The sequence below is a fragment of the Monomorium pharaonis genome, chromosome 3 (genome assembly GCF_013373865.1).
Source record: "Monomorium pharaonis isolate MP-MQ-018 chromosome 3, ASM1337386v2, whole genome shotgun sequence".
NCBI lineage: Eukaryota > Metazoa > Arthropoda > Insecta > Hymenoptera > Formicidae > Monomorium > Monomorium pharaonis.
Genome location: NC_050469.1, coordinates 11665559 through 11690715, shown reverse-complemented (window position 1 = coordinate 11690715; position 25157 = coordinate 11665559). Strand labels below are relative to the sequence as shown.

At 36.3% G+C, this 25157-nt stretch overlaps 4 protein-coding genes across 10 annotated transcripts in view; 2 read left to right on the top strand and 2 right to left on the bottom strand.

Annotated features, from left to right (window-relative positions):
• LOC105840171 (protein Skeletor, isoforms B/C) overlaps window positions 1-6988 on the top strand; it is a 70784-nt gene extending 63796 nt beyond the window's left edge. For all 6 annotated transcript variants that reach the window (XM_036284408.1, XM_028189097.2, XM_036284407.1 and 3 more), the window contains 2 exons: window positions 65-356; window positions 802-6988. In XM_036284408.1, coding sequence (XP_036140301.1) covers window positions 65-356; window positions 802-933 — 424 coding nt within the window. In that variant the 3' untranslated portion in view covers window positions 934-6988. The remainder of the gene's footprint in view (window positions 1-64; window positions 357-801) is intronic.
• Window positions 6989-7010: 22 nt separating this feature from the next.
• On the bottom strand, window positions 7011-10820 carry LOC105840168 (nuclear pore complex protein Nup107). The gene is made up of 7 exons (XM_012687031.3): window positions 10253-10820; window positions 9678-10162; window positions 9219-9426; window positions 8163-9016; window positions 7676-7993; window positions 7326-7577; window positions 7011-7239 (listed from the first exon to the last, which is right to left on the bottom strand). The coding sequence occupies exons 1-7, from the start codon at window positions 10794-10796 to the stop codon at window positions 7138-7140; spliced, it is 2763 nt and encodes a 920-aa protein (XP_012542485.1). The 5' UTR covers window positions 10797-10820; the 3' UTR covers window positions 7011-7137.
• A 108-nt stretch (window positions 10821-10928) lies between these two features.
• Window positions 10929-12208, top strand: LOC105840170. 2 transcript variants are annotated; one of them, XM_012687034.2, is made up of 2 exons: window positions 10929-11045; window positions 11299-12208. In XM_012687034.2, exons 1-2 carry the CDS (start codon window positions 11028-11030, stop codon window positions 12064-12066), a joined length of 786 nt encoding a protein of 261 aa, XP_012542488.1. In that variant the 5' UTR covers window positions 10929-11027; the 3' UTR covers window positions 12067-12208. The 2 variants fall into 2 exon arrangements, with proteins under 2 accessions (XP_012542488.1, XP_028044914.1); XM_028189113.1 differs by having other exon boundaries at window positions 11043-11153.
• On the bottom strand, window positions 12104-13808 carry LOC105840169 (proline-rich protein PRCC). Its single transcript, XM_012687033.3, has 3 exons — window positions 13308-13808; window positions 13162-13233; window positions 12104-13078 (listed from the first exon to the last, which is right to left on the bottom strand). The coding sequence occupies exons 1-3, from the start codon at window positions 13692-13694 to the stop codon at window positions 12233-12235; spliced, it is 1305 nt and encodes a 434-aa protein (XP_012542487.1). The 5' UTR covers window positions 13695-13808; the 3' UTR covers window positions 12104-12232.
• Between the last annotated feature and the right edge of the window lie 11349 nt (window positions 13809-25157).

The window sequence follows — 25157 nt, the reverse complement described above, 5'->3', positions numbered from 1 at the left end:
ATAATATAATATTCTCAATATAATGATGTGAAACAGATTGTGAAAATATTTATGTGCCATATAGATATCATCCATTCTACATAACTGACAGTCCGGAGGGTGGTCTTGGGCAAAACATAGGGAAACAAATGGAAGAAAAGGTATATGCTGGTGTAAAGTACGATTCCTTCGGGTACATCTATGCAACCGCAGCTGGCCGTTATTGCGAATGGGTTCGTACAACGGTGGATAATGCGGATAATTATGAGACATTTAAGAGCTTCTTCCAAACGCTTGAACTCAAATGCGACAAGGGTGAGCCTGCCAAACTCATGTGGACCGTGGAAGAGGACACGCCGGACTTAGTTTACTATCAGGTATAAATTTATGAGAGAAAAATCAAGGAACTATTCTCATGAAAATTTTTCTCAGATTTTTATACAAATTGGAATATTGTTGAGAAATATTGACGAAGTTTACATCTTTTCTCAGAACTTTTTATGTATATGAATTCTGAAATATTCTAAGATTTGTATTAAAAAATCTGTGAAATTTTTTCGCCAAGGTACTTGCAAACGCATAAATTATTTTAACGATAAATATTATCTTATTAAAATTTATTAGATATTTTAAGTAAAGACCATTGCATTTCTGTAATCGTTACTGTAAGAAATTGAGCAATACGATTGATTAATTCAGTCGATTGCGGCTGATTTGGGCAATATGATTGGTCGAAATCTTATACGATTACGATTACGGAAATATCATGCAATGGCCTTAATCTTTAATTTCAAATTTTATCCACAACTTTTTCTTATTTAGTGTTACACGCACAAAAATCTGGGCTGGAAAATTCATGTCGTCGACCCGCAAAAAAATGGCGTCAGTCAAGTTTTGCCTATGTTTATGATGTTTGTGGCGTCCATTATCGCACTTCTTTTATTTTCGAGATGAATCATCGCGTTTCCTTCTTTTAACGCGGAACAAATAATAGCAGATAAAGATGACGACGAAAACTGATCGGTTTAAGATAATTGTGAAAACTGCAACAATGTACACACGATTGTTAAATCGATAAAACACATACAAGGTTGTAAGAAAGTATTTAGTACATAAGGTTTACTTGTAAGGTAAAAGATTAGCAAAATATTTTTAAGATCTATCAGATTCAATATTTCATATTATATATATATATGAGATATATATTATATATATATACATACATATACATATATATATATATATATACACACAAATACACATATACATGTATGAACATGAACGCAAAATTTCCATACTCTTTAACATCGAGTTGACAATAATATTGATTGGAAGTGGATAGCCAATGAAATTCTGACAATAATCGTGATCAGAACTGAACAAATGAAATTCTGACAATATTATCAGAACTGAGTAATTAAATTTTGACAATAACGAACGATTGTTCATTATTAGGGGAAGGATATGTCAAACGATATCCGGAGACGAGCTGATTAGTGCATAACTATAGGTATAAATTTAATGCGAAGAAATGGAGGTGCATCAACATGTACAATGTAAATTTTGCACAAAACTATAGTTGATCTTAATATAATTTTAAATCGACGCTAATACGTAAGAAATACATTTATAAATGCTGTCGACTTGACAATAATACGTAGTGTAGTCAATCGAGAAAGAGAGGGAGAGAGAAAGAGAGAGAGAGAGAGGGGGGGGAGGGGGGAGAGAAAAGAAAGATTAACGAAAAGTGAATTATGTACAAGAAAGTAAAGAAAAAGTAATAGTTAAGAGATGTGCGAGTTACAAACTATCCCCTATACATGTAACAATGTTATAATATGTATATACTAGAGTGGACCTTCTTAAAACGAAGAAAGTGTAAAATGTGCCTTGGGTACAGATAATAAATGTCTAATTACAAGGATTAGGATCCACTCGGCAAAAGGACACCGTCTAGTACTTTGGAACTGGTCTCTTGTGCGTGAAGCGTGTTGCATGAATAAAAAAAGCTACAAGTTATATTTTATAGAAAAAATATATCGTAGAAACTATTATTGACATTATTTTAAAAAATATTTTTTAAATATGGTTTTATTTATATGTATATTTTATACCGGCATAATTATAATTATTGTATTAAGCAATGCATTTTTCGCAAGTAACAAGAATAACTCCCACAAGTACAATAACAAAAAAAAAAAATAAAATTATATTAAAAAATATCAAAAGCTTGTGCTTTTGATATTTTTTAATATAATTTTATTTTGCTGCAAACTTGTGCAGATATTTTATAAATATAATTCATATCGCAAAACGTACAAGGGACATAAGACGTGCAACCAAGAGAAATCAGCGGAATACATAATCAACTTAGAGTAGTGAATTTAGTGTAATGCCAAGTTTTGAATGTGTGTCCAGCTCCTAAGTGCCGGGGTGTCCATAAAATTCGCAGCAGCAAATTTTTTGCGACTCAACCGCTTATCGCACGAAGACCAGTATCTATACTTAATTACATACATACATACATACATACACACAAGTATCATACATATACCAAACAAAACTCTCTGAAAATTATTATCTAGCCCTTTATAAAGGGTGAAGTGGTGAAACGAGAGATGCATGAATAGGGATTCGTACTAATTACCGTATAAGTAAATAAATGACAATAAAAACGTTTACCGATGTTTGTGTCGCTGAATTTTCGATATGACAATACTTGAGAGCAATCACGATCAATAACGAGATCTTTGCTCGAGGCGTAGGCTATGTCGCTATATTTTTCATTTGTTTTTTCTTTTTCTAAGGAAGCCGTTTGAAAGTAACAGATTCTAGCTTGTAAGTGGATAAAACTCCTACTTCTGTGAATGACAATAATAAATTATCAACTTGCGGGATTTACAACAAAAGCGGGCTGCTCCCAGAAAAGACCGTTTTCTTTCTTACATCAATCTACTATAATCAAAGCTCGCAAATTTACATAACAAACTACATGTGTACGAATCAATCATTCGCCCATATAAATGTACGAAATTATAAGCCATGTATTATTCTGCAATAAAATGTAAGTCGTAAGACGCGTAGGTGAAGTGTTCCATTCGCATAACATGTACATGTACAGATAATATAGACAATAATGTAGACAATAAAGTATATATAAATATATCGTTCGTAGTATGAGTACAAATAAAAGTTCATTATAGTTTCAATTAAATTAACAGAGTTAAATTGAAAACTTTGGAAATGTGTTTCAGTCTCGGTTCAAGTTGTTACAAATAAATAACTATTTCTTATAGGTACACTTTTTTCTCTAAATCATGATTTGTCTATTTTGTTAAATTTGTGAGATAAAACGTGAAAAAAAGAAAGTGAACGCTAGTGAACATCTTTGTATTAATTGATAATTTTTACGTGTGTTTAAAAACTGAACTTTATTTGCTCACGATTATTTAACTTATGTTATCTCTTCAGTTGGTCGGTGTGTATTTCAAATTTTCCAGGAGCAGTCCGATGACGTCCCAAGTTGCTAGTTCATAAGAGACAAATAATAGCTTAGGTCTTAAGGAAACTTTTTGGCTATATTACTGTACATTAATACTAAAGGCTATATTACTGTACATTAATAATAAAAAGGGGAGAATATGTTTGTGGAAGCGCCTGCGAAGACTAAATTCAAAATATTAGTCGTTCGGCACAGCATACGAGCGATTATCGTCAATGTTGTACAGTTTCAAACGTGATTTCGAATTGTTAGTGGTACTTAGCGTGTAATATTTACAACTCTAGATCTATATCTTTGAATTAATATAATTAAAACGATCTACTTGTAAGCTTCCATCCATGCATGGTTACTATGTAAGACACGTGAAGCGACAGAGATGCGGTGAGATAGAATGAAAAATTCTTATTGCGTTATCATGCGAATGCAATTTATGCAATTTTCCATAAACTGCGGATTCTAATGAAGACTAGTTATATAATTATATTAATAGGTTTTGCAAAAGAATTTTGGAGTGATATCTTAGCGCACATTTTTCGTTGCGTTTTAATTGCAATACTTTTTTAGATTTCATACATTTTTCAAAACATGTATTTAAGCGTGGAAACATTCCGAACAATATTGCAATTTTATCCTAAAAAAGCTCTATAATTATTTTATAATATTTTAATATAGATTTATGATCGATTTTTATTAAATATACAACTTATTAATATGTTACCTACGATTAGCAATTATCGGAAAATTTTTGTAATACTGTATCTCTGTATATTACACACATTTCATTGAAAATGATGAAAGAGAAGTTCTGAGATTAATATGAACTAACTACGAGTTAGTATCGGCATTTTTCACTTTGCGATTTTCATTGCTATTCATTGTACTCATTTATACGCAAAATTAACATAATATTGTAAAAGTTTTTTACTAATTTTCATTTTGTTTTTCTTTTTGCGCGATAATTGTATACGTTTCAAAACTGTACAACTAGCTTTGTATACGCGCAGACTAATATTTCTGACAATATATTGTAAAAACGATCGCTTAAATACGAACGGTCTTGTAACTTCTCGGTAAGAGGAATAAATAACTCTGTAAGAGTTTGAGATAAAAGTTCTTTTACAATTTATATTAAACAAGGAATGCGTTGTCAATATGTATACAAAACGATGAAGTCGAATTACACGCTAAAAAGTCTTGTTGAATTAATTAGAAATCTGGTAAGTTCAACTAGAATCTGATTGAACTTATCAGATTTCCAATTAATTTAACAAGACTCTTTTTTCAGTGTACCGCGCTTAATACTTTTGCAAGTATTGCGTCCCGCAAAAATTTCTTTTGTGGTGTGTAAAGCCGGAACGGTTGCAACAACATCAACGTTAATCATCTTTCGATATTATTAATACAATAAAGCTATTTTTTCATAAAAGTAAGAATTATTTTTATGAAAAAATTTATTATTATAATTAATTAATTCAACAATTGAAAGGAGGAATAAAGAAAGATCCACAGACATTTTCTGTTTTTTCCATCTTCAAGAAAAAAGGTTTTTGATTTTAAAATTCATGAAAAAAGGTTTTAATTTTAAAATTTAAAACAGTGCTTAGCATATTTATTAACTTTACGAGATTCATTTTTTAATTTTGAAAAAAATACTCTTCGACTTTTATATTGACTTTTTTAGCACTATATCAATGAAGATTGCGTATATTAAATCGTATTACATCTGATGTTTTTGGTTGTATAATTTTCTCGAGTATTCGCTATTCTCTTATGAATATAATAATGAAAAGGTTGAAGCTTTGCTAAATGCTAATTGATGTTGATGTATCCGATTCCTAGAAAGAATGAGAGAATTTTGTAAAAATTTTAGTGATCTTATTGGAAGCCTCACAAACACTCATTTTTAAACATTTTCTATTCCGCATACGAAAAGCGCATCTGTACTGAAAAATTAGGATATCTCACGTAGCGATTGAAAGTATTAGTCGACAAATGAAAATTGATCGTCAGGACTACATACACGCGCGCGTGTCGAAATATGTCCGAGAAAATTGTCAACCCTTTCATTTCTCTTCAACATTTACGTGTTAGGCTAGTTTAACTAACAACTAACTCCACTAATCGTCTAATCGTTATCAAGGAATCTCTATCCAAGACGCTCGTTTATCTCTCCTGTTTCAAGCAAATGCCCAAACTAAACGAGTTTAAATTCGATAAAAATACTCGAATGCCGAAGAATTCTGACATGACATCGCTCTTTTCACAGCGCGAACATCATGTTAGATAATACCGTGCTGAAAGATGAAAAATAATAATTTTTTCGAGCTCGAATTTATCAAGTGCATTATCATATTTCTTTAATTAATTTCAAATGGATATATATGCAAATAATGCAAATTGATAGATGTCTAAAGGCATCAAAGGAAATCTCTTTAGATGCTCAAACGTATTTTAAACATTCTTTGTATAATGTAACGTTTTGAAGATCTTTTGAGATCTTGTTGTCTTTCGGCGCGGTCAAGTTCTAAATACCTTTGTGTATTCTCCATCTCATGTATTGAGACAAAAATTCATGATGGTTTTCTCATATACGCATTAGAAGAAGTTATTCTAAATATCTGTAGCTCTTCATTCATTCATTCGAAGCAAGTTTGCCTAGAGATCATTAAGATATCAATGCTCATGGTTTCATCGTCGCGAGCACCACATAAAACACTTAATGAGAAGTCAATCCTTAATGTTTAAATCGTATTTGACATATCTTGTAAGATTAAAAAAAAAGTCGGTCAACGTCAATCGCGAAATGCGCGAGCGTTAAAATTCCGATTGTTTAGTAGATAGGAAAACTTGTCAAAAATGTTAATTTTCTTTATATAGTCTATATTTAATGTATCGTATAAATGTTTTTTTCAGTTGATTTGTAGCGTTTACTTAGAAGGCGCACGCGTCCGATCCTTAAAATCAAAGCCATGCGTTCGAAGGAAGAGAAAATTTGATGAAAAGACTGCTCTCGTTTTTCGACAGTACATCGTTCTCTTTGAAAATAGAATAGAATATGCAATGAATCATATCACACTATTGCTTTTTAATGTAACAACATTCGTTCAAGATTTCAATGGGGCGCGTCGTTTTATTTCAGGCTTTATACTTGCATTCTGAACACGCGTATTGATTGTTGTGCACGAATTTATATTATGCGATCTGATCAGGATATGTGATTAGAAGCGTCTTATCAATTGTAAAACCGAGTTCTAAGTGTCGCTGCGAGAATATGTATCTCAGGATGTTCTGCTCTTTTACGAACTATGAGTTTCGTCGTACATTTTACATATTAATCTTAATGGCTTTGATAATAGCGCCACATTTATTAATAATTGGGTAAAAGGAGCATATCTAAGTAATCACGAAGTATATGATATATTATGATTACGAATTATTGAACATTGTATCAAATTTTATATTCACTTCTTGTGGTTGACAATAAACTGGTTTTATAAAAAAAAAAAAGAGAAAAAAAGGAAAAGAATCATAAGGATTGTCTGTACATTTAATGCAACAGCTAGAAAGGCCAGCGCAGCGATGTCTTGATTGATATAAATAATGTCACACTGTACAAATAAGTTTATGCAGTAATATATATTACATATTTATAAACTTCATTTCGGATATCCCCAGGGATCTTTCTTTTGGTCCATTAAGATAAGAGAAGATTCACAGATCTTTTTGAATACTTCGCGTAATCTTCCCTTTGAAAATACCTATAAGTAAAGATACAAAGTATTTTGATACACATAAAATTCACCTTTAAATATGGTACAATAGTTATTTCATTGTTCATACATACTTTGTACAATTGATGTTGCTCGGAGGAAAGTATGTCAGCCAATTGAATGCAGCCATCGTGCTCGTTCATTTCGGACATAACCGAATGAAGCAAAAGTGTGACTTTCGGGATACAAAGTTCGCGCAGTTTCTCTAGCTGATGTTCCCTAAGCTCATCTTCGGACGTACAAGGTTCGTCGTTGTTACTTTTTGAATCGACGAGCCAACCGCCATCAGGAAACAATAAAACATTAAATAATAACTGTTTCACAGCCTGAAAAAGAAACACAAATATTTTGTTTTATATCCGATTTGATTTTGCTTGCGCTATTATATATTTTGCATGTAACATTATTAATATTTTTCGCATACCTTTGTATGATGCTGCATTGTTGACTTCCATCTTTCAAATTCTAAATTGTACTGCGTCTTTCTGTGATCGTACGCAACTTTTTCCGTGAACGTGGCGTACGCCGGCAATTCTTCTGGTGGCATAGGTTTACCATGATGATAGTGAGAGAACCATTCAGCAAAACCTTCTTGGGCGTCTAGATACGTTTTATAACAGAGATATTCCCTTATCGACGCGGCCGCTTTTTTCGATAAATTATTAGTTATCGTAAGATTCGTAAGTGTACAGTCTATACTTGGATATTCACTCATAACCGATTCGATCGAATCTGCTGGAATCTATGCAACGTATAAAAAGTTATTATTTGAATATAAATTAATGAAAGTAATTTATCACGCAGAATTTATTGCGCGTGTAGTTTTAACGCAAAATTATGCGTTAAAATTATGAAAATTATGAAAAAATTCATTATAATATAATTATATGACAATTATTTTCAATTTTTACCTTGTTAAATGCTTTCCGCGCCGCGTCGATTTTTTCATTAGTAAGGAAGTATCTAATCAGTGCGTTTGTTTGCCGTAAAGCCTCCTTTCTCTGACTTTGATAGAAAATCAACCAATCCAGACTATTAATTTTTTCTATATCTGCTTCAGTAACAGTTCCTTTCAAGTCTGTCGGATCGGTCTCTATGTTTTTCTTACGTATATTTTCAACCACCAATTTCGTAATTGCTTCTACGTTCAAGTTCGCGTCTTCCGCCGCGCGTAAACATGCCTTGCGTTGTTCGTGCTCTTTAACGCTCTCTAAATAAGAGGCATAGTTGGTTATTTGATCTTCCTGAGATAATGTAGCTGTGTAAAACGCGATTAAAGTCGGATCACCCATCTTGATAAGAACGCGAACGTATGCCAGTAGTACTTTGTCTTCTACTTTATCCTTTGTACTTTTCCCGATCTGTCTAAAGAACAGTATCAAATGAGCCAGGAATCTGAGAAACTGCGAGTCACAGGCGTCGACATCTATCATACTTTCAATCTCTTCCATTAACTTTGGAATTTGATCCAGTATTATATATTTTTGAATTAGATGATCAGGCTTGTTGGATTGGGCACGTATCACTGGATTTTTCGACGCCTGCAACTCCTTGAATGCATCTTCCAACGAGATTTCATTTTTCCAATATTCTTCTGGCATAATCGTATAAATTTTCACCATCATTAATCTTAGTGCCGATTCAACTTTGATGTCTAAAAGGCTCTTCATGTACGCCCACAATGCGTCTTGCCAAGACGATGCTATTTGTAGTAATAGTTGGACATTGCCACAGAGACTTGCATATATAGCACGATAGAATATACCTATACAGAAATTTTTTCAATAATTTTTTTCTCTATATTTATTTATGAATAAACACAGTTAAATTTACAATTACAAATTAATAGCATTTTGAAGTATTTAAAAATTATTTTAACAAAATACTCTACAATAAGTAGGTCATAATTATGAGCGCAATCTCTCTAGTAATTCTTACCAAATAGTAATACATATCAAATTCTTTACCTATGCGTTTATCTTGAGATAATTCCCAGGCACACAATTTCCAAAGACTTCTATTAGGATTCCCTTCAATTGGCATTTTAGTGTCTGTTAGTGGATTAGTGTAATTTGGATCGTGATTAGGGATCCATCCTAATAAACACGCGGCTCTCCAAGGTTGACCACAATGCATAGCTAATGATTGTGCTTTTTGAAGACGTCCACAACGTACCTGAGAGATACATCCTCTTAAATATATTTTTTTCCTTTATTCTTTAAAATGATTTTTATAGCTTAACATTAAAAGATTTGTTCAAATGCTAATTATAAAAATAATCTTATAATCTCAATTATAAATTACAAATAATAATTTCGGTAAAGAACAAATATGTAGCTTATATATACATACATACATACATACATATATATATATATATATATATATATATATATATATATATATATATATATATATATATATACCTCTATAAACATTCTTTTTTCAAGTCTAGCATCATCTTCTCTATCTAAGTCATGTAACGGCTTGCCCTCCCGTATTGGTGCATCAGGATCAAGGGATGATACCAATGGTCTGGACGAGCTAAATGCAATTCCTAAACTTTTATTATGCAACTGATGGACCGTATTTTCCCAAGCTACTGTTTTATCAGTGAAAAGTTCTATCGAGGGATATCTGTCTGCTTGATCCAGAGCATTCTTTTCTAGCCAGTCAATAATCAATTGATATTCCCTGATGTAGCCCTCAGACTTGTACAAATTTTCTATAACGTCCTTCTCAGAAATATAATTGTTGTTCACAAGCCCGTCATGGTCCATTTGAGTGGACAAACCAGCGCTACTTATACGATTCTGATAGAGACAATAAATTAGTCTCCATGTGTTTCTTTCGCTTTCCAAGGAAATCTCCTCTTCTGCTATTTCTATATTCTCAACCTTTGATTGCATACCTGTTAAACATGATAATTATTTAGCTAAAATTTAATACTGATATTCAAAATAATTAGATAAATATAATAAGATTTGGTATTTCTCAATACCTCTCATTATGTCCAGCGTGTCAGTGCAGTTCTGTATGAAGTCTGCGATGGTGTCAAAAATCTGTGCCTCTGAGAAGTGCGCCTGCACGCTCTGCAGGAAATCATAGTAGAGCTTGGCTTTGGCTTCCCGCCATGGCTCGTTTGCCTTGAGTATCGCCCCAGTAGCCGTGCTGTCCTCCATCATCTCCTTGATGGTGATGTCGTTCCTGTCTGAGCGTGCCATTATGTCGCGGATTTCGTGAGGTGCGAGGGTCAGCGAGATGTCAAGCTCCACGTTGTGGAGTGGCTTGGTCGCCGATCTGGGACCGCTCTTGTCAGCCATCCCCGCCGGGCTGTACGCGTCACCGAGCTGAGCCTGCCTACCACTATCGTCGGCGTCCCGGCGCGACGGTTGACCGGCTGCCGCTTGCAGCGATATCCGCCTCGGCGTGCTGCTCCGTTGCTGGCCGCTTAACCTCAAAAACGTTCGCCGCTGGCTGTTCTGCTGGCTTAGCAGGCGAATCGACTGATCGAGATTCTCTTTGATGTCGGTGGACGAATCCATCTTCTGTCCGACGTGCGATCCGTCCAACGGGAAATATCGATTCAACGTTGAAAGTTGGAAAACGCCACGCGATAGAGGTTAATCTCTCTCACAAACAACAAATATACCGGCACACGCTTCGACAGTCGCGACATCTCTCTCGTTTTCCTCCCCGCCATCCGCCATTGCCCGCCATTCAAGTCATTCAACAGGTTATTTGATAGCTAACGGTTAAATGAGACAATCGATAAAATGGATAATAATAGTGAGGTGAGTTGAGTTTCTCAAAGATGTCGAAGTTTTATTAATATAGGAGAGTAATGTTAGTTAGCTTTATCGCGAATTCAACAAGTTATTAAGAATATGATTTCATTAATGGTTATTAAGGACAAATCATGATCATATAATATAATGCTCTGTATAACTTTATCATTATTTAGTTATTAAGGACTACTTTGTCATTAACGTCTCCTAGGAATAAGTTTTGTAAAGCAGACATTAATCAGTAATTAATTAAAAACAGGTAGCGTCGGTTTCAACCAATGATTCAGTGTTTACTGAAACCGAATCAACTGCCACAAAATGCCACGAGAGAGATACGTCAGTCGACGAAGCGTCCCTGCTTCGACACTTGCAGAGGGCCATCTCGGAGACAACGGAAGAGAACGTCACATACACAAAAGAGACAGCGACTTTATTGACTAAATTGAATGTTGACGTCAAGGCACTACCCAATGATATAAAGGAAGGTTTGGAGAAATTGGCTTTAATCCTGAAAACCGAGAAGCTGTTCGAGTTCGACGAGACCGCGTTGCGAGTGATGAGAGAACGGAAGGTGATAGAGGAGAAAAGGCGGCAGCGAGAAGAGAAGCAGATGTCCACAAAGTATGATGAATTACTTAGGAATTGCATGAAGCTGCAGACGAGGCTTGATCATCTTCAGGACGCGGTCGATTCTCTCGAGAAAACTGTCGAATCTACGGAGGAGGACAAGAACAATGTGTATTGCAACAAGGTTTTTCTGTCTACTAAACTGACGGAGTACCAGCAAGCCGTGGAGAGACTGGGGGCGGATCTGAGCGATATGCAGGTCGATGAACTGTATTCTGAGAAAATATTGAATAAATACAAGCTGTATTTGGAGAAGACGAGTAGATTAGCAGAGCTTAATCAATCACTCGCTCAATATGGTGACTTACCACCTAACTTGCTGCAGGCTAAGTTACTAGTGGAGAGTAAAAGGAAAGAATACGAGAACTTGGAGCAGATGTTTCTGGAAAAAACTCAATAGTAAGCACAAATTTCAACTCCAATATCAAACTCAACTGTATAACTCAACTTAATATATATATATTTGCAATATTGTTTTTCATACAGATGCCATTAATTTATCTTAAAAATAAAAAAGAATTATATGCGTTTTAAATATTAAAGAAAAACTTGTACAAATTCTGTCTTTAGAAACCATACTTCGATTTTGCCTGTTTCCGTGCCATCTTATTCTGTGCCCACTGATTCTTGAGCTCTAACTCCATGGCTTTGGCTTGATGTGCCAGATACGTAATTTGATGCTTCTTCTTGGACTGCGAGCTCATGCCGCCGCTCTGCATAGACACTGGTCTGTGCACAGTCTCCTCCGTCAGAGCCTTCACCAGCCACTCCCTTTCATCCGGTTTTATGTCCTCTCCACTTATCTCGATTATGTCCGCTTCCTCGAGCTCCTTGCGTTTCACGCCCCGTTTACCACAGAGATACTCGATCGCCTTCTCGTCGAAGGCGACATTACCCTCCACATCGACATTGTATTCTTGTTCAGGGACAGGCAGCTTCGGGCCAACCTCAGTTTTGTTTTTCAACAAAATCTCCTCTTTAGGTAGATTTATAACATTACTTATTAACATTTTGCTTGAATCGCTTGACAGATTATTGGTTAAGTTTGTATCAGAATTGGTAGAGGAAGAGTTGGAATCTTCGATATGTTTTATAAGCGAAGCTTCAACACTTGGTTTATGTGTAAAATCATCCAAGGATAGTTCCGTGGAACTATCTGGTATATCTTTACTCGGGGTAAGTCCAAAGAAGTCTATTGTGTCTTCCTCATCAGAGCTCAACTCGTTATGTGATTTATCTGAAGTTGGCTTCCTTACTTTAGAATCGTTCTGACTTATACTGGATTTTTTTGTTACTTTTGACTGTTGAACATTTTTTACTATTGCATTCTTGACAGTTTGAGGTATCAGAATCTTGTTCCTCTCAGTTTCTTTTTTTGGTGCTGTTAAGAGGGTAAAGAGTCCACAGCCTTTCTACAACAATCAATATAATTCACAAGTTATATCCATTCTATGTATAATCGGAGGAAATGTTACTGTAATGTAAACTTATGTACCTGTGATGATTGTATGATCTTGGCTGGTTTCTTCTTGCTCTCCTCCTCCTCCTCCTCCTCGAGATCCTTAAACTGATATGATATGACAGATTAATACAAATGTTAAGTAAAGTTAAAAAGACCTAATTAACGATGCCCGTACGTACATCCGATAAGGAAGGCACTGATATTTTCACAGTCTGCCTTTTTGCTGGCTGTGGAATTTGACTTTTCGTTTCTTTCTTCAACAGAATATCATCCTCTACCTCCTCGACGTTACCCGTGGAAGTGGGATCTCTGGGTTTTGGTAACGCGCTGAGAAAGCACTGGAAGTTATGCTGTACGATACCGTCGTTCTCTTCTTCCTCATCCTCATTGTGTGTACTTTGCTGGACTACTCTTGGAGCAGGTAAGGACAACTTTGTGTTTATTTGCATGGCCACCGCCTCGGTTGTGTCATTATTCGTATCGTTATTCGCGATGATCGGTTTCGTGGGCTCGTCCTCCTCATTCTCGGAACCCTCGTCGCTGCTACCGTACGCCACGAGGCTCATTTTCGATCAGGAATGCGTAAGTTGTTTATGTACATCCAAGCGTAACATAACCTGGTGACGTTCCGTCCGAGCTGACCGAGCTTCGTCAGTGTTCGTCAGTGATAAGGTACCGTCGAAAGCCACCAGAGAGAGCTTACGGAACTTAGCAATCTCATTTCTATACGCTAGATGGCATTACCAAGGCTGTTTTCTTTTTTTTTTATTTAATAGAAAAATTATTTCTTTTCTTTGCATTTCTACGTGTAAAAATTTCTTCACTGGCGCTTTATTTATTCTATATAAATAATACAATTATTAAATATAAAATGATATAATAATAAATATAAATTTATTAAATATAAATAATATAATAATAAATATAAATTATTAAATATAAATTATTTTTTTAGCTTTTTCAAATATTACGCGTCCTGAGTATAGATTAAAATTGTAAATTTTCAACCCCGATGATAAGTTTAAAAATGTTGTGGATACTCGGTAATCTTTACTTAATCGGTAAGTAAAGTCGGATGTGCGCGCGAAATAATACTGTCCTGTATTCCGAGTAATCGATGACTGGATAGTTAGGCGATTGAATATCAGCTGATATTTTTGCACGTGAATTTGAGATTGTATCTTACAAGCTCGGAGACTAGATGACAGCAGAATTAGCATTTATTGGCGCAATAAATGAATCATAAAATATCCATAAGCGTTTTTTTATCTTTTCGATAATAATTTGTTATGTTTCTAAACTTTTAAAGATCGAACATACATTCTAATGTTAAATTTGGCTTCGAACATGAGTTCGATTTTAGTGCTACTTAATCCAGACAAAATCTAAGCTCGAATTATAAAACATTTTGAAAACCGCTACGTAATGTTTTAAAGACATTTTAGAACGCAAAAATAGTCTTAAAGACTTCTTAAGATCCAATTTTAGATTTTGTGTTTTAAATTGATTGTTGTAATTTATCTCTTTTAATAAACGAAGATGCATTTAAACGAATATTTTGTAGGGATGACTAATATGTATTTTTTAGGCCTAGCAAACTCATCCGAGTTCAATGTACTGCGGACGCTTACATATGTTTATATACATTATACGTATACACTTATTACACACATTTTATGAGAGATAATTTTATAATATAAATATTAAAAAAACGGAATATAAATTAATTTTAAAAAAGAAACAAAAATGAAACTAAAATTTATACATTTGATAAGATGGAGTAAGATAATGAAAGATAAATTTTATTTTCTATTTTTGAATAAAAAAGAAATACATTAAACATAGATTATTATGTTTTTACAAAAGCAATATAATTTAAAAAGATGACTGGAGGGATGCAAAACAGTGAAATTATAAGGGAAGTGAAGAAATTGCATTTAAGAGGTCAATGAAGTAAAATGATATATCTGAAACTTTTGAAAAATCAATTATCTTTAATATATAAATATTAAATATTAATTTTGCCAATGGAATAAAATAAAATATAATGGCATAAAATAAAATATACTTTTAAATAACTGAATTGAATACAGAATACAGAAAGACTATAATAAAATAATTGAAGGGGAACTGACTTCCATAAACACTTATTAATATAGATAATTTTTTAAAATTAAGTGAATACAGAATACAGAAAGACTATAATAAAATAATCGAAGGGGAACTGAGTTTCATAAACACTTATTAATATAGATAATTTTTTTAAATTAATTACATTTATTAAATTGAATATTATATTGCGTTTAATAGAGTATTATTTCGGTAGTTTTCCTGTTGCATTTGCATGACAGAGATGTTTTTTTGTTTTAGTTTTTCTTCTTTACAATGCATTGTCTCATAATTTTCCAAAGTTTTGTCTCTGCACCCATATTTACTGTTTAATAGAGTGTAATAATGTAGTTTTTTAGCCGCAGTTTGCCGTATTCGCAGGTACCATCTCCAACGACGAGAGATCAGCCCGACCCTGATCCGTCCGTCTGAAAACCTTGCTCTTTTACGCAATTTTAGCGTTTATTAAAGTTTGCTCGCAAATGAAACGAAACCCATATAACCTACCTAATTTAGCGAGTAGCATTTTCGAGTGGGGGCCACTTCAGGAGAGTAGGAGGAGGAGGAAGAGGAAGAGGAGGTGAAGGGGAAGGAGATGGAGGATGAGGAGGAGGAGAGGTCGGGTTCTATTGACAGCGGTTATTGCCTAACTGCGTACCTCCACCTAATATGCCCGCTTGGGGATTCACATCCAGGGCCGCTCGAACGAAAACTATGAAACACACCCGCGAATCTTTAATTTTACTCCCTCCCCCCGCGTAATCTCTCGTCGCGACACTGTAGCCGCTTTCGCGCGGATTTTTCTTTAAATTTCTCTAAATATTTTCTTTTTAGATTCTCTTTTATTTATTTTCTTTATATATTAAATTTGTTACAACACATATTAAATGTATTATATTTATTAAATTAAAAGATGATATTGCGCCTCATTATTAATTGATTTTGTTTTATATATTTGGTTCGATTATCGATGTATATATTTTAATCACGTATAATTTTAGAGATCGTGCCGTGATTGCCGAAATCATAATACGCGGTGTAGAATTATGCTCATTTTTTGGCACGTTTCAGTCGAATCCTCGTTTCTACCCTTACGCCGACGACTTATTTAACGAGACGAGTCATCGCGAATTGCATCGCGATTTGCCACGGCCGAGACGGAGGACTCCGGGGTGCGACTGGGTTTATCTTTTTTCTCTCCTCCCTTGAGGGGGCGAGGGGGTTGCCTCGATACCTCGGCGAATACATGTGTGCTCGCGAACGGATGCGGGCAAATAACGGCCCTGCCTGCATTTGAAACTCTATTAACTCTCCGAATATTAGCTCGTCGAGCGAGATTAACCTCATTGTGCCCCGTTGAAAATGATGACATCACTATTAAACTCCCGTCGGCTTACGGAAATTGATTAAACTATCAAATTAGCTCTACTAATATCAACACATCAACGCCGCGAGACCGGGCCTCTGGCTTCGAGATTCAATCCTAAATAGCATGAATTTGCCGGTCCGCACGATCGTTCGACGTGCATTCATCGGTGCGACTGTGTTCCCCGAGTTATGCAGTCGTGACTGAAGCTTATAATGCACGAGGTGAAGCCGAGGGAGGTGATATACGACCGCGACGCACCACTCGCCTCTCGCGCGTTTTTAATTTTTCAGCGGTGAGTCAGCCGACACCTTGTCCTCCATCTCTGGTTTCTTTTCCCGTCCGAAACTTAATCGAGTCACGTTCGCGGGTGATCAAGTATCTTATTTTACTTATAGAGAGTAGCTTGAAAAAATTGAGATACTGTAAAAAATTTTTCACTTGGATTAAAAGCTTTCGTGCGGATCTTCGGACGGATTGTTGCACATTGGTCGTATAAAGTCAGACTATGATGCTGACTAGTAATGTAATAGCTGACTTACAATTAGAAAGATGTGCGATATTCTGTTTCAAAAGCGCCAGTTTTAGTGTTCGCGAATAAATTATCACTGAAAATTGGTGTATATATATATATATATATATATATATATATATATATATATATATATATATATTTACTTTCTCAGGTATTCGATTAGCGGTTAAAAACTCCATTCATATAACACTGTATGATCATGTCGTAAGAATTCGTGTAGTAACGCTACTCCCCTTTCTCTGCCACCCTTTACCATCCGGCATTCAGGAACTACAGAGCGTTAGACGTACTGTTAAGGGAAGTGTGAACAATTTCGTGCATTGTCGAGACTATAATATGGATGGCTGGCAGGATAATTATTGGAGGCCGTTTGAATCTAACTGTTTCCTTCATTAGCAGTCTCAGTTCGCCCGTTTATCTCCCTTTCTCTCTTCTCCCCTCCTCTCTCTCTCTCTCTCTCTCTCTCTCTCTCTCTCTCTCTCTTTCTCTGCGCCTGCAACATCCCCTTGCCCTCCCGGGTTGTGCCTCCTCTCGCTCCTGCTCTTTCGTCGTCTCTCTCTCTCTCTCTCTCTCTCTCTCTCTCTCTCTCTCTCTTTCTCCCTATCTGAATTTTGTGCAGAATTACCCGCCATTATCATAATTGCGCTATTACCGATAATATCTACGACTCCGCTTCGAAACTGTACCTTGATGCTCTTAATCCATTTTCTATTTGGACAGCGAGGGCTTACGGTGGACGAGAAGTCGCAAATTCCGTTGCGTAATTTCCGCTCCATTGAATCATCCCCCCCCTCCTCTCCTCTTTCCTCACTTGCCGCGAGATTATATATTTTGCAGCAACAGACTGGATAGCGCAAAAACGAAACGCACGTCTGCATTTCTGACCGTCGCTCGCTTCTACCTTCGCTCAGACTTCTTTTCCGCAAAGACGTCATGTTATTAACAGTAACGCGCAAGTTCAACAATATTTATGGATTGTAAATTGATGGGGATATTAAATGTTGCAGATACTAAACATTGAAAAAGTACAGGAAATTTGGAAGTAACGTATTATGGTATAAATATAATATAAAGATAAATAAAGAGATAGAAATTGGAATTTTTGAATTGTGTGCAGAAAGAGAATAGATCTTTGGGGTTCTTATTGGTAAAACGACATAACTGATTTTCTAACGTTAAAAAAAGAAATAAAAACTTTGCATTGAGTGTCATAAGTTATAAAAAGAAGAAGAGTTGTTTAAGAATTCACTTTTATAATTGATGAGAATTTAGTACATTAAATGAAGTGCTAATAAACAGACTTTTATTTTTCTAAAATCGCGTATTACTTATTAAAAATCACTTTTAAAAATAATATTTTTATAATTTAATGATTTAATAAATTTAAATTTATCTTGAAAAACCTTTATTTTTGAGTTATGCAGTTGTTGCAGCAAATGAGCAATATGAGAGAAGAAGAAATATAGATGTTACAATTGTATTATATTGTATAATAACGCTTTTATTATATTTTCTGCGATTTCCGTTATTCTGTGAAATCATACTATAAAGAGCTCAGGATTTGGAATGTTTGACACTTCGATGCTTGTTTTCCGTGTCCGCAATTAGATCAAGCGGCAGGTGGTACTCTGAACATGACAGTTTTTAGAAGGGTGGTAGAATAGAGGGTTACCTCAATGCCGCACATAAATCCTATACACGTAATTCATTATTACGAGTGACGACCGGTATTTCCATAAACATGGCCGGAATATTCTGAAGCCCTTATGTCATTTCTTTTCTCTACAATATTGAATCAGTATGTTCACCAAAGTTATAAATTAATAGCTAGAGGTAAATTTGAAAATAATTTTGATGACTAACAAAAAATAATTTTTAGATGTATATTTAACTAAATTTTTAAATACTTTAACAAAATGTCTTTTCTGTATTGGCTTTAATTTTAAAAAGATAAAATTTAATGTTGTGGAGATTTGATATTGTAAAATATTATTTATTATTTTTTTCTTTGATATCAATTGCCTAATCATACAAATACACACACATACACGTGTACAGAAATGAGACACATTGTTATATGTGTTATTTTGCTTGGCATTGTTTATTTTTTGTCTATAATTAATTATTGCCAGGCAATAATGGTGAGCTCTTCAGCAGCTACCGTCGGGCACCATCGCAAAAGTTTGAGACAAAATTGTCGCTGGATTTTCCTTAGCAGCTGACAAAACAAAAAAGAAAGGAAAAGAAAGGCAGATATCGTGATGACAACTTATCTCGTTAAATCTCGTTCTTCGACAGCAGGAAGATAACGAAGGAGTAAGAAACGTGCCCCCGGTCGAGGCGAAAGAGAGCGAGAACGGAGGTGGAGGAGAGAGAGAGAGAGAGGCGGCTAAAGGCGGTAGGTGGGGATGTGGCATAATTACGAATATTAATTGCGTTTCCAACGAGCTGCTGGAACCGGAGCTGCTGAGTGCAGATGTCAACCTATTATCATCCCCTGCCTTACAATGGGTGAGATCTCGCTTTCTCCGCGTCGCTTTATCCCTCTTCCTACCAGTCTCTGTCCGCGTCGTCCTACCTCGCCCACCTCCGCGATTACTCCTCTCCCGTATTGCAAAGTTAACAATGTTACTCGCTCGTGAATAGCTGCGGAGTATCATTATCAACGTGTCATCAGCAGGGCGGGGCCCTCCTACCTTCATAAAGTAAGATACTACACTGAGAAAAAATTCTTTCGAAACAACTAAATGCATTTTCTTTGATACAAGTAAATGTTTCTTTCACATTAACAAATAATATATACTAGTAAATAAATATTTCATTTTTTCAAGTAAATTGTTTTATGTCTCAATTTCGTTATTTTAAGTAATGATTTAATGACATGAATAGTATCATTATTAAATTAAAATAAATCATTTCTTTGCAATAAGAAATTCGAGTTTCTTAAATAAGTAAAATCACGTAAAAATACTTTATTGGACGAAGAAAACAATTTATTTGTAATAAGAAAACCTAATATTCTCAAATAAATAAAAATATTTTTAATTAAATATTTCGTTGAATGCAAGAAATAATTTATTTGCAACAAGAAACTCAATATTTTAAAACAAATAAAAATACTTTCAAATAAACGCGCAATTCGCCGCGCGCGCGAACGGGTAGTTTGACCACTCGTCGCGAGGCGGTCACTTTTTCGCGTATAAGATTCGCACACTTAGGAGATAAAAAAAGCTTTATTTTTAGATCGGTGCAAACTGTAAATGGTTCCCAAAGAGTGGAAACAATTCTACAAAAACGTTCGATCCGTCCTTTTTACGACCAGAACGTTGATATTCCAGTCGAGATGAAATAGAATGATTGTACATACATATCAAAGAAATAATTTTTTTGGAGCAAGTAAAAATTTTTTTTTTTTGAATAATTTTTTCTTAGTGCAGGCATTAATAAACAATTAAAGCCTTTGGGACAGATGTTTTTCAATTATCTTGCTCAACGATGATAAATGCTTGTATCGATTAGCGTAATCTCCACTGATTGTGTCATATGTCGAAACGGAGTAAGTAAAAGTCGCGACGCTAAATACTATGTTATGCCTCGCAGCGGAATGATGAATGCAGTGAGCAAAATTCATTAAAAAAGAATATTAAAAAATATAGATATTATAAAATTTTTTACCTCCTAATTTTTAATCGTAGCAAGCAAATTTTAGTCAGCACATATTGTTTTATGGAACACCTTTTATTTTTTTATTACACTGAGAAAAAAATGTTAATTTGACTAAATTTTTCAACTAGATTAAATTTCTTTAGTTCAAGTATTTATGTAATTAACTTAAATACATAAAATACTTGAACTTCAATTTGAGTATTTATACATTAGACTGAAATACACAAATAGTTGAATTAAAGAAATTTAATCAAGTTGAAAAATTAGTCAAAACAACTTTTTTTTCTCAGTGTAGAAATATTGAATATTCAGAATTAAATATTCGTTAACCGCCTTACGATTTTTTAAATATTCTAAATTGTCTATTTTTATCATATTAATAACAAGTAACGATAATATTTTATATAATGATAATATCTTGGACGAGCCAACATGCGTACTAGTTATGTGCTTATTAAAAACTAGTCAATATTAATTAAATGCATCGCGGAACGATCGTTTGTAAAGGAAACTTCTATCAATTGTCGGCGTCTTATTACATTTGCGACTCGTAATTACTTTTTACGTATGACATCACGTCTCTGTCGTCAAAGAACAACGCGATTCGGAAAGATTGACGACCTAAGATTGTCGAGCGCCGATAAAAGCTCCCGGTTGTGTAAGTACAGTTTTTTTACTGCTTAACATGACAGAGCCGGTTTTTTCCAACAAGTCGGATCGGTACGTGCGAACGGAAGACGCGTGCCTTTGCTTTTCAGCCCCACGATATTTCCACGCGTGTTACATAGTAAGGAACTTGCAGTGACTCGTCGATTCGCCGCGAACGTATCATAAAAAGTATCACTTTCCTTCTCGTATTAGGCGTAACGGTGTGCAAGCAACCGAATTACATTGCTTCACGCTGCGATGTGATATGGCAGTAAAAATTTGCGAGTTGCATCTAATTGTAAGTAGATCAATTAAATTAAAATTAAAAGCGTATTTGTAACACGTCGCAATTATTAGCAAGAATTACGATGCGGTATTCCATTCTAAGACTTTCCTAGATTGCTCCTAACGCTTCAATTAATAACTTTGTGTTCGTGAACACTTTAACGAAACTAGCTGTGTACACAAAAGCGTGGAAAATAGCCGCATACGGAAGTCCATAAGGCAGCCGCATTGCGAGAATAATAAGTGTGCTATATTTCATGTATGTAAAACTTCCGTAAACACGCGGACGTCAAGTACCAGCTAATTATCCGCTTAACGAAAATGGTATACCCGACCCAAAGTTCTTTGTAGCGTGTGTAATATTGCATCTCGAGGTAAGTGTCGGAACGGAAAGGTATTCGAGGAGGCCGGAGGGAGGACGAACGGCGGGAGGGAGAGGGAGAGGGTGGACGGAGGGACCGTCGGAGGGTCGTTTAATAAAAGTATGAATATCGTCAATAGCTCAACGGTTCGTTCCCGAATAATTTCCACTTTATCGGAAAATAATTATACTTTATCGGGCCGGAACTGTCTCCCTTCCTGTCCCCGCCTTTTTTTTTAACCCCCTCCCAAGGCGGCGTCTCAAATCGCTCAATTATATTTCCTTCCCCGTTCTTCTGGCCATTGTCTCCTGAATCGCACGCCGCGGCGCGTTACCCACCGGAGAAATCCCTTCGAGAACGATCATCTCCTCTCCTCGAAGTCGATCCTCTGCCTTCTGCTTCCTCTATTGGCCAGCCCTCAAATGCGTAATCGGTGTCTGCGGATTTTGCCTCTATCCTGTTCGATTAAGCCGCTAAAAGCTATTAAGCAATTTTGTAGAACGCCCCGCTCCGCCGTAGAGAAAGACGACATCCTTACGTTCAAATTTGGCGTGTGCTTCTTTTCAAAGGGACTGACATTTTAATAGGATTTTTTAATAGCATTTGTCATTATTAATCGATTACAAATTCTGATATTTCTAAAAAAAAAAAAAGTGTATTTTACTTTTTGCAAAAATGAGAGACGCATTTTGATGTGAAAAAAATTTGATCAACGAGAATTTATTTTTATAATTTTCAGCGTGCCATTTTTGTTTGTTAAAAAGTTCGACTGCCTCGCAATTCTAGATGCCATTTTGTATCGCCGATTGCGATGGTTCATTTGCGAATCCGAGAGCGTCGAATTGCGCAATCGACGTACATCGTCTGCCGCGTCATAATCGTAATTTAATAGATCTCATCGTGGCAATTTCGTATGCTCCAAGGGACAATTAGCGCGCGACACAATAGGGGGAGTGCCGCGCCGTCGCGTTCGAGATAATTGACTAGGATGATTCGTTGTTACTCCACGCGGCTGAAAGGAGACCGAACGAGTACAGAAAGGAAGGGAGAAGAGCCGGGGTGGATGATGGTCGTCGAGAGGGCTTGATCATTTCGGGGATTACGCGCTGAAAAAAAAAGAGAGAAGGACCGTCTATACCGTTCACCAAAAGAGCAGAGGGGATTTCGGTGTAGGCAGTCGCGGATTAAGTTGCTTAGAGGCCCAAGGTGCAAACCAATTTTCTCCGTTAAAAAAAAAACCGCGGAAAGTCCGGAGAATGGAAGATCGACTCGATACCCGTCGAATATTGTTATCTTTTATTCGATATACATGTTTTATAACTTTGGAAAATAAGAATTTACGCTTTTGTTACGTTTCTTTAAGTCTCTGGGAAATCTTAGACGAGCTCCGTACGTGCTTGTTAGGTAATCCGCCACTGTACGTGGGAGGGTGAGAAGAGCGAGTCCTTGACGGTGCGTAGGGGTAGGATCGCGGATGGCACGCGTGAATGCGTCTCTATAAAGAGCAGTCGGTGAATTGATATAAGTGAGCAGTTATTTCGCGATCATTTGGCATTCCCCGTGAATGTGACGTAGGGGAGGACGGCGAGGAGAGAAGAGGGTGAGGGCTCCGAAAAGTGGGGGACGACGCGGTCCCGGGTATGGGGAGCGTTCAGCCACGTGCGAGATGCTGGGTCCGCGTAACGGATCAAAGCCGATGGCTCCGATCGGACTTCCGAATATTCCGCCGGTGTCCGATACTTCTAATCTTGCACGGTCGACGATTCGGCGTGTAATTTTGGTAAACGAAAATCTCCCGGCCACCGGGGATTCCACGGTTGAATTTATTTACAGTCTCCAGCTTTTTTGCCTCGAGTGCGGCTCGATATGCCGTTCTTTCTCCTATACCTGCGCTTCTCCTTCGATTTTTGCCGACATCGAGAATTTTTACCTTGGCAAAGTCAGCTCTCGGATTCGGTCAAAACGAACTCTCCATCTGCAAGTTAAACGGATGGAAGATGGAAGAATTACTCTGACGTTTTGCGAGGTGATGGCACAGTGGTCTGATAAAGGTGGGCGTCACGAGACGAGACGGGATAGAAAGGGCAGAAGGGTGGGGTGAGGTGAGGGATCGTTTCGAGGGACGAGCCAGCAGCGAAGAAATAAACCGGGCACAAACACAATAATTACTATCTCTTTATTTGGCTGTTTGTGTCGGGGTCGAGGTCTGCTCCGTTTTCTCTCTGCTCCGAGCGAGACGTGCGGCGCGCCGCCGTTGTGCAGAAGTTAATAAAATCCCCGCAGTCACGCCGGGGTGTGCAGTAACCCCCCTGCGACCCCCTTTCCTGCCACTGCTCCTCCTCCTCCTCCTCCACCTCCTCCTCTCCCCTTCGGACTGCTGTACAGAGAGAGGCTTCAGTTTATTTAGCAGCGGCGTAGTCGCCGTTCGTTGCATCCGATTTCTCCTCTTTGTCGATCCCTGTGTATCCGTCCGCGTGTTTCCTTCAAACTCACTCCGTTTCCGCGAAACTACATTTTCTATTTTTCAGGCGGTCTCAACGTGTCATTATTACCGTCTCTTTTATTTGTTTCGTTTTTATTTCATCAATTCTACGCATTTTCTATCCTATTTACTTAGCGCTTCCATTTTGAACTGCTGCGGATAATTATTTTTATAAAAGCAAAATTATCGCATTGATCGAAAACGGACGTAGGGGAAGTGAAAGCTCGATACTCTCGCATAAATAAAGACAGTGAATGTCGACTCCTTTGATGTTGTAAGCCAGTAAAAATATCATTTTTTAATTCTTTTATCATTACGGCTTCTCACACATGCCCTTTCATATCTCAAATCGTATTCTATTCTCGTACGTCTTATCGTAAATTATTTTTGTATCGAAGAGCATTATTATGTGCATATATAGAAATAGTACTAAGATTGCTTTTATTCGCTTAGCCAGATGGGCGTGAGCGAAGGATAAGGGAAGGTGTCCTTTTGACGCTAGCGATCTCAGAGGGGGAGGGGGAGATGATAACTCGTGGGCATAATTGTTACATCGTGGATCCGTCAGAAGACGAA